Consider the following 9,520-nt stretch of genomic DNA (forward strand, 5'->3'; position numbering starts at 1 on the left):
CAGCCCACTGCCATGCCTCCCCAGGAGCTGGTACCTGCTGCCAACTGGCCATCAGTCCAGTGCATCCACACCACGCAAGAGCTGCTGCGGTTTGCCTTGGTAGAAGCCTCTCCCCTTTATATCTTCCCTAGAAATACCACCTGAAAAAGGTTTATCTCATTTGCCTCTTTAGCAGTTCCTGGGGTACTACAAGCCCATCCAGCACCGGCAGGCTCGGTGGGAGCCTCGCTCAGCCCACAGGTGGATCCACTCCTGCAGAAAGGGCAGTGGGATCGGGAAGCACAGACCCCTCTTGCAAACCCGCCTGATGCGCGGGCGCACCGGACTGGGCTCCCAGCAGCGGGAAGACGAGGGCTGAGCCATTCCTGCCAGCCCCACTAGTGCCCTACCAGCAGTCCTGTGCGAGCAGCTTGCTTGCTGCCGGGCCCTGCTGCCCTCTGCTTCAGGCAGCCCTGGCTCAGAAACACCCGCGCCATCGGGAGAGCACAGCGTTGGTGGAGGGAGCCTCGCTAGCCTCTGCACACCTGTATTTGGATGGCTCAGGACAAGCTTTAACATCCTCACAAATACTCTGCACGGTGGTATTTTTTTGGCATCAGGCGTTATGTTGTGGGGATGAGATAAAATACTCTGAGCGGGAACATGCCCTGCCATGCAGGGACTGGCTTTTCTCCGTGCAGCAGGGGTGGGCTCTTGTATAGCAAACACATTCTTTGTGAGATGGAAAACAGCATGGCACCGGTGAGGTGGAAGAGAATTGCACATCCCCACACCTGGGAGCTGAGACACGCGTTTACTGGAAGGTGAAGGACAGGCTCTGCCTTCCCCACCCTTCTCAAAGCAGCGCGCAGCCTCCTCCCGCCCGGGCGTGCTGCTGGCCCCTGCCCCGCTGCAGACGGTGGCTTGTGGTCGGACTGGACCCGGGACTGGCGCTGGCTCCCTGCCCTGGGCAGCGCTGCCCAGGCACCGTGGCCGAGGGGCTCTGCCGTGCCGCGGGCTCCGAGCAGGGCTGGCTCGCAGGCACGCTGCTGTTCCCTTCCCGCTTTCAGCGCCCACCGGGAGCTTCCCCCATGCTGAGCAGGTCCATGGTCCTTGCCAGAGGAGTTTGCCCCTCGCTCCTGACCAAGCAAATCCCGTTGTGCCCTCGCCAGTGGTGTTTTAGTGGTTGTGAGCTGTTTTCTGTTAACAAGCGACTCCAGGCACCACCCTTGGCTGCCTGCAGAGCATCCTCCTCCCGCGGCCAGCCCGGGGGAGCGGTCCCCACCTCATCCCCTCGGTGAGCCGCCGCTGTCCCTGCGAGCAGCCGCAGAGGATCGAGTCATGGTCAGGACAAGCACTGCCTGTGTTACATGTGCTAGTCAGAATTAAACTCTGAGGTCTTGCATAATTAGCTGTGATTCTGCTAACGACGTTAAGCACGATTTCCTTAGGCTGTGGTGCGTCAGCACCCTCGGTGGTCCCAGCCCTTGGCTCAGCCAGGAGCTGCGTATGGTAACGGACTCGGGGTACTGTTTCCAAAATGGGCTGAGTGATGTACGGAGAAGGGTTTGAGCTGATTTTCAGCAAGATTTCCTCTACGTCACAGTACAGCAGGTGCTCCCGCTTTGCCGCAGCACTTAGGCTAGCTGGGAAACCCTTCTTACAGCGCCCGACCCTGGACCCAGTAGGTGGTTGTATCTGGTTTATGTGGAAAGCGGATACGATGTCGTGTGGGCGAATTTGGTCATATTTAAATATTTCCAGGGAAAAACAAATATTGAGCCTAGAGAATAAACAGTTACAGCAAAGAAAGGCTGCATTTCCTTTGGTTGCTCTCCCCTGCGACGCGCTGGGAGCACGCAATAGCTGTTTGCAATGCTACCGTCTGTTACGGAGCTGCCACGGAGCGCGGGTGCCACTGGGGCAATTCCCTCTGCCGGTACACGGCGCAGCTTTGCGCTGCCACCGTCCCTCCAGCATGGCTGCGATACGATAGGCAGTAACTGGCTTTATAACAAGTCATTATTTTACTTTGCTGCTTTACTGCCATGTTCACGTTTCCCTTGGAGCGTTGAGAAAGCAGCACGTGGGTGGATGAGAGGAGCCGAGGGAACAGAAACGCCCGTCTCGGTGCACGCGGGAGCATCAGCCCGAGCCCAGCACCAGCCCCGCTGCAGGGATGGGAACCCTGCGCTTACACCGCAGCAGCGGAGGAAGCCGAGGGCAGGCAGGGGAGCCGCCGCCGTCCCACCAGGCCCAGTGACATTCACCCACGGGCATCTCTTCTTTTCCAGTACTCCCCCCTGCTGAAGAAACTCTACTGTCAGATTGCAAAAACATGTCCCATCCAGATCAAGGTGTCTACCCCCCCGCCCCCGGGCACCATCATCCGGGCCATGCCCGTCTACAAGAAGGCAGAGCACGTCACCGAGGTGGTGAAACGCTGCCCCAACCATGAGCTCGGCCGTGACTTTAATGATGGTGAGTGCTGCTCTCCCCGCTCTGCCGGGGGCTGCCCCGTCACCCGGGGGGGCCGCGCATCCCGCCCCGCGCTGCAGCCCTGCGTGCGCAGGACAAGCGTCCTGCAGAGCCGCCGCCTCTAACGCGGAGGTTTGCCTTGCAGGCCAGTCAGCCCCAGCCAGCCACCTCATCCGGGTGGAAGGCAACAACCTCTCCCAGTATGTGGACGACCCCGTGACGGGAAGGCAGAGCGTGATGGTGCCCTACGAGCCCCCGCAGGTACCCGGGGCCGGGGGGCAGGACCGGTGCTTGCCTCTGTCCGGGCTCCAGCAGTTCTGCCTGTGCTGAGGGTGAACCTACTGGCAAGAGGGCTGCTTGGTAGGAGACACACTTGTGTCCTGAGCAGGAGTCCTGCCTGCCCTGGCACGTCTAAGGCCACCCCCTGCTTGCTCCCTGCACCGGTGGCCACTGTGTTTGAGTATCGGCAGCTCCCAGCCCTCTGAAGCATCCCAGAGCATCCCATTGCTGGCAAGCGGGGTGCAAAGGGAAATCCCCTCCAATCCAGCCCTGGGGGACCCCAGGGACCCCGCAGTCCTTGCGGAGTCCCCTTTTCCCATCTGGGACCGTCCCCACACCGCCCTTCCCTGGTGCTCCCGGGGAAGCGTCCCCTCAGAGCTCCTGCCCTGCCAAGGCGCCAGCCCCGCGCCTGGAGCCGCGGGGGCCCAGCCAGCCTCCCCCCAGCTTCTCTCCCTGGGGGTCCCAGCCTGCCTCCCCCGCCATCGCTCCCTGCTCAGCGCCTGCTCTCCCCTCCCGGGCAGGTGGGGACCGAGTTCACCACCATCCTGTACAACTTCATGTGCAACAGCAGCTGCGTGGGAGGAATGAACAGGAGGCCCATCCTCATCATCATCACCCTGGAGACGAGAGAGTGAGTGGCCGCTGGAGCCGGGATGGGCACTGCGGGAGGGCTGGGGTCCCTCGGGAAGGAGTCCTCCCCTGCAGGGAGCACCCCCAGCCTGCGGCAGGGGAAAGGCTCTTCTCTGCCGGCTAGGAAAAGGGCTGGCACGGAGGGACCGAGGAGCCAGCCCAGCGTCGGCTTCTCCACCTGCGGCTGGAGCCTTCCTCTGCCCCTAGAGCTCCTCTTCCCCCAGGGGACGGCTGCCGAGAGGCTCTCTGCAGCCAGCACAGCGGGGGGCTCAACTGCTTCCTGAGCAGTCCACCCATACGGAGGAACGGGAAGGCGCTTTGCTGGTCTGGTTTCTGAGCTGGACCATGACGTGCTGGACTGAGCCGCGAGGCGCTTCCCAAGCAGAAATAGTCACTGATTTCTCTCTCCTCCCAGTGGCCAAGTCCTAGGAAGGAGATCGTTTGAGGGACGGATCTGCGCCTGCCCCGGCAGAGACCGGAAAGCTGATGAAGACCATTACCGAGAGCAGCAAGCCCTGAACGAGAGCGCAGCTAAAAACGGCAACGCCAACAAACGCGGTGAGGCCCCTTGCCGGGAGAGGGAGGGGGCTCGGGGCAGGGCTCTTCTGCAGCCCCAGGCTCCCGGCCAGCCCCTGCACCCCCTGGCTGCTCAAAGCCGTGCAATGCTGCTGCCTCAGCTCCTTTCCCATCGCACCTAAAATCATGCCCCAGAAGTTCGGGCTCAAATCCACATCCAGACATGATGCTTTGATCTTTCTTGACTAGATCTAAAGTCTCCTAAATAGGACCCACTCCCTTTTCCCTCCAGAGTGCAACGCTATTAGTGCAGGGCTTTTGTGGCCAGATATATTTGTCCTTCGTTATTATTACTAATAAAGGGACAACATCAATGCCAAAACCCAGGTGAACAGCTAGCATCCTGCGTGGCTTGAGCTTAAGCCCTGCAGAGCCCGGGTACTCCCCGCTGTGTCGTGCCCAGCCGCTAACGCTCTTCCTCTCTCCTTTCCAGCCTTCAAGCAGAGCCCCCAGGGCATCCCAGCACTGGGGGCCGGCATTAAGAAGCGGAGGCACGGGGAGGAGGAGATGTATTACGTGCCTGTAAGTGTCAGTGAGCCACGCTGGTTGAGAGCTTGGCTCGGGACAGGGGTGGCAGTGTCCCCTCTGCGAGAAACGCCCTGGGGATGCGGTGTCGGGCAGGACGGGCTTGCGTGGTCTGCCAGAGGGCAGCGGCCACGGGGGCTGAGCAGAGACCTAGAGAACAGGAGCAAAAGCATCTGTAAATGCACGTGTCCAAGGGAGTCCTGGGTCCCCAAGTAGTCCCTGGCCACAGTGACGCTGCACCTTGTGTGGCTGGGTGGAAAAAAGGGGCCACGAGGAAGGTGGCCAGGTAGGATGGGAAGAAAGCAAAGCTCTGGGCTTTTTCCCTCCTCCAGGTGCGAGGCCGAGAGAACTTTGAGATCCTGATGAAGATAAAGGAGAGCCTGGAGCTGGTGGAGCTGGTCCCGCAGCAGCTGGTTGACTCCTACCGGCAGCAGCAGCAGCAGCTCCTACAGAGGCAGTAAGTACCGCCGAGAGCCCGCAGCAGGGCGAGGCTGGGGAGCAGCCCCGGCCCTGGCCGCGTGGCTGGGGGAGTCCTCAAGCAGCCCCAGTCTGGGGCTGGTCTGCTGGCTCACAGCACGTCTGCCGAACGCCTGGCCCTTAGCAAGGGCTGACAACCGCTGCGGCGCCGCTGTCGGTGCAAAGCAGCTTTGCTGTGCCGCAGTTCGCATCTGTGCGGCGGCCTGAAGCCTCCACAGGAAAGCGATCGGCCAGAGGGGAGCTCTGGAATGGGGCAGAGCAGCTCCATCCCACCCGCTGCAGGCTGACCGGCCGCTTGGTTTCCCCGAGCAGGAGCCAGCTGCAGACGCCTTCCTCCTACGGTCCCGTCCTTTCACCCATGAATAAAGTTCACAGCGGAGGAATCAACAAGCTGCCCTCTGTCAACCAGCTGGTAGGGCAGCCAGCGCAGCACAGCTCCAGCTCCGCGCCCAGCCTGGGGCCGATGGGTAAGGTCCTCACCTCGCCGGGCGCCGCAGCGGCCCGTGCTGGCGGGGGCTCTCCCTGCCCCTCAGACCCTCGGCTCCCTGCCGAGGGAGCGGGTGGTGATCGCAGTTGGGGTGATGTCTAATGGATCTATTTGTTTCCTTGACATGGCCGCTGCCTAGGACCTGGAATGCTGAACAGTCACCCCATGCAACCCAACGGAGAAATGAACGGGGGCCACTCGTCCCAGTCCATGGTCTCCGGATCGCACTGCACCCCCCCTCCGCCCTACAACCCCGACCCCAGCCTCGTCAGGTAGGGAAGGCGTCCAGTGCCCTGTCTGTCTCGTCCTCTGATGTTTCTTGCTGTTGTCCCTCACTCTAACCTTCAGATCTGTCTAGCAACTGGTCAACTGGCCACTGGTCCCAACTGAGAAATCACTGCTCATGAAATCACATAGACCATTCTTCTCATCTCAGAAACCAAAGCCCAGCTACCTACCAGTTAGAAAGTTCTGTTGCCCTCGTAGACCTCTATCTGGGTAATCCACCCTTGCTTAATTAAAAATGAGATGCATCCGAACAAGAATCTTTACCTGCATGTCAAACCGGCACGTAGCTTGGAGCTTCCCCCTTCCCCTTCCTTACCCGCAACGTCTGGAAATTGGTCCATGTGGCTTATTTCCATCAGGAATGCATTAACAGCTCTGCAGCCAGTTTTTGACATTTCAGTCTTTAAAAAGACCACAGAGACTTTGCCAGAGACCCCACCGACGTCAGGGAGGCTGTACGTGCAGCTGAACGAGAGGCGCACAGCCGCAGCCCAGCGCGACGGGCCAAATGCCCCGCGCCGCCAGCCTGCGCGTTGCAGAGCCCGGCCTCGCTGCCCAGGCTACGGCATGCCCCCATCTCCCGCCCCGGGAGCTCCAGCTCTCCCAGGTTATTCCAAGTAAGTTACGGAGCTGAAACCTCTGCTGACCAGGAGAAAAAAAAAATATGTAGTTTTAGGAATTAAGGTAATCCTGTGCTTCACTGACATTAGCGGCAGTGGAGGTCAGGCTGGGGATGGCAGCGGCCAGACAAAAAGGCCGACGGAGCGGTGGGAGCGCCCCGGCACAGCTCCCTCCCGCCCGGCGCGGGCCCGCAGCCCTTCTGCGCTGCGCCGAGGCAGCCGGAGCTCGCCGCAGCCCCCCGCCTCCTCCGGGACCTGAAACAGGGTTTGCCACTACAGCGATGGTTGCGAGCACGGCTTTTATTCGTGAGAAGTTAATGCCACTTTATTTTCCAAATTTTTTCTGCAGTTTTTTAACAGGATTGGGGTGTCCAAACTGCATCGACTATTTCACCTCACAAGGGTTACAGAATATTTACCACCTGCAGAACCTATCCATAGAGGTAAATGCTTTGGGAAGATCTGTTCTTACCACTTGTTTCTATCAGCTGTTGATCTGAAAAGCAAGGACAAAACCGTTTTAAAGGAAAGGGAAAACCGTGCACCAGCCCGTCGCACAGATATACGCTCCCCAGGATTTATGCCTCCCTTTTTACGTGCCCTTTCCAGTCCTACGGATTTAGCAGCAGCTCAGTCATCTGTAGCAACCATGATAGTCTCAGTTGGTCCTTCCAGACTGTCAGAAACAAAAGCGCTAAAAGAGCCCCAGACCAGACCTCAGGCAGATTTTCCCCCTAACACAGAAAAACCAGCCGAGGTGCTCAGCAAAACAACCCGGCGCCCAGAGCCAGCGGGAACCCCTCCACTGCAGTTCAGCGAGTTTAAATCTGATCTGATCTTACGTCTTCCCCTGTTAATCTTTAAGACAAAGGAGGCTGAAATAAGGGAGTCCAGCCCGGGGCATTTGTGTTAAGGGAACTCTGGAATGAAATAGCACAGGTCAGGCAAAAGCTGGCATGAAAAACGGTGGAGGGGACGCTAGAAGGGCCTGAGCCTGCACAGAGCGTCAGGCCTCTGCTGCTGCTGTTGTCGCTTACAGCCCAGTCCCTTGGGGACGGTATCGAGGGCGGCACCGAAGCAGGGGCTTCCCCAGCCCGTCAGGGTAATGAGAAGAAGGGGAAAAAAAAATCCTAAACCCTTTGAGGCATAGCAAGCGCTGTAAATCCCAGAGTTGGTGTTTTGGCTGAGACAAGCTCCTGCCCCCGTCCCGCTTTGCCCCCGGGCAGTTTGCAGTAGCTGTCGTCTACCTGGCAGCTACGGTAAAACGCGCGACCGCGCGTTGGCGATGCGGCTGTTGGAGACACGATGATTTTTCATTGGTAGCTGGGGCCAGTTGTGTAACCTTAGCCTGGTTTTGGACCATCTTCTGAACTAACTCCGTGACCGTCTGTAAGCTGTCAAAGGAAACGTTTGGTATGGCCAAAACTTGTGTCAGACCGCTGAGCTGTGTGTCCGAGTCAGCATTTGTAACTACTAATTGCATACTCGCTGTCTTCTCTAGTTAACTCTTACGTGAGTCTCTGTGTTTGGCATTAACATGGCGCTCTGGCAGCTCTCCACTACGACGGTGCTCGTTCTGGTGCAGGCCCCCCAGTCCTGAGGCTATCGACCTCGTTTGGCTTTATGACCGCAGCCCTTAGCACCGTACCGGCCTGATAGTGCCTGCTTCGGTGCGTTAGTGCACGACCCCGGCCCCGCCGGGAACGCGGCCGGTTCCCCGAGGCTGTCGGAGACCCCCGGGGGCAGGTGCTACCTGGACGTACTGCCCCAGCCTCCCGGGCCAGGGCTGGAGCAGAAGCCAGCCTGGCTGATGGCTCCTCGCCGGGCGAACAGACATGGGGACGCTTCACGTGCTGCTCTGCACCCTGCGTCCAAAGGGGAAAGGTCCCCTCCCTCCCATTTTCACATTGCTTTGATGTGAACCCACCCCCAAAAAAAAGAAAAAAAATTTCTAACCTGCGAAGCTGCGTTTGAGTAACTGGTCAACTGGCTGTTGGTTACAAATGAGAAATCGCCCATGGGGGATGCACCCATGGGCTTGGTGTGGTGACCCAGGGGAGGCCCAGCCCTGCCACCCTCGGGTGCTCGGGCACCGTGCCCACGTGCCCCCCAAACCACGAGCTCAGGGGGCCGGGGCTCGCTCCCGCCGGTACAGTCGCGTCTCTGCTGGCTGTACCTCAGCGGTGTTCTTCTTCCAGGATCTCGGAGCACTGAAGATCCCGGAGCAGTACCGGATGATCATCTGGAGAGGTCTGCAGGAACTCAAACAGAGCCACGACTACGGGGCCCAGCAGCTCATCCGCTCCAGCAGCAACGCCTCCACCATCTCCATCGGCAGCTCGGGCGAGCTGCAGCGGCAGCGCGTGATGGAGGCCGTGCACTTCCGCGTGCGCCACACCATCACCATCCCCAACCGCGGCGGGGCCGACGAGTGGGCAGACTTTGGGTTCGACCTCCCGGACTGCAAATCTCGCAAACAGTCCATAAAGGAAGAATTCACGGAGGGAGAGATCAACTGAGGGTCTCCAGAAGGCAGCAGCAAGAGACCGGGGGGGAAATGAAACCTCTATGAAAAATATTTTCAGCCTTGGGCATCTGGAAAAGTGTAATTTTGTTGTCCGGAGGGGAACTGCAAGCCGCGTGGGAAAGCACGGCGCCGAGCCGCCCGGGGAAGAAACCGCGGTGGCTTGGGCAGCGGGGGAGAGGAGGGCGGCCGAGGCGCAGATCTGCCTGCCCGCGGCGGGGGAGGCACCTCCCGGGGCTTGACGCTGTTCTGCGCTTTGCTGGAGGAGCCCCGCATCCGACAGAGGCGGCGCAGGGATGGCACGTTTTTCTCTCTGCGAGCCCAGCCTGCGTTACTGCTTCCCGCGCCACGTTCGGCGTTCCCCGTGGTGTCCCAAGCCGACGGGTCGTTATCGCTGTGAGAAGGACTCGGCCCTGACCCGCTCCGTTTGCTGTACAGATACCTGCCAGTGACTGATGCGAAGCAACGCGACCCGCTTTCCCGACGGACTGCCAAAAGCACCCCTTTCCTTCCGTTCTTTGTAGAGCAGAAAAGCAGCTGTTTGTCAGTTCCCGATGTGTTCATGTACTTAAATATTTGTGTATATAAACAGAAGCAAATGTACATACGGTATACTCATTGTGCTGTAAGGAGAAAAAAGATTTATTTTCATGTAAG

The 9,520-nt window shown here is 59.4% G+C and overlaps 1 protein-coding gene across 1 annotated transcript in view; it reads left to right on the top strand.

Annotated features, from left to right (window-relative positions):
• Nucleotides 1-9,470, top strand: part of TP73 (tumor protein p73) — a 30,423-nt gene extending 20,953 nt beyond the window's left edge. The window contains exons 5-14 of the mRNA XM_087755402.1: nt 2,274-2,460; nt 2,603-2,718; nt 3,258-3,367; nt 3,782-3,924; nt 4,376-4,464; nt 4,800-4,924; nt 5,257-5,411; nt 5,571-5,703; nt 6,689-6,782; nt 8,538-9,470. Coding sequence (XP_087611528.1) covers nt 2,274-2,460; nt 2,603-2,718; nt 3,258-3,367; nt 3,782-3,924; nt 4,376-4,464; nt 4,800-4,924; nt 5,257-5,411; nt 5,571-5,703; nt 6,689-6,782; nt 8,538-8,858 — 1,473 coding nt within the window. The 3' untranslated portion in view covers nt 8,859-9,470. The remainder of the gene's footprint in view (nt 1-2,273; nt 2,461-2,602; nt 2,719-3,257; nt 3,368-3,781; nt 3,925-4,375; nt 4,465-4,799; nt 4,925-5,256; nt 5,412-5,570; nt 5,704-6,688; nt 6,783-8,537) is intronic.
• Nucleotides 9,471-9,520: the final 50 nt, after the last annotated feature.

Source organism: Nipponia nippon, unplaced genomic scaffold (assembly GCF_047370975.1).
Source record: "Nipponia nippon isolate SJK-2023a ecotype South Korea unplaced genomic scaffold, ASM4737097v1 scaffold_19, whole genome shotgun sequence".
In the NCBI taxonomy this organism is placed as follows: Eukaryota; Metazoa; Chordata; class Aves; order Pelecaniformes; family Threskiornithidae; genus Nipponia; species Nipponia nippon.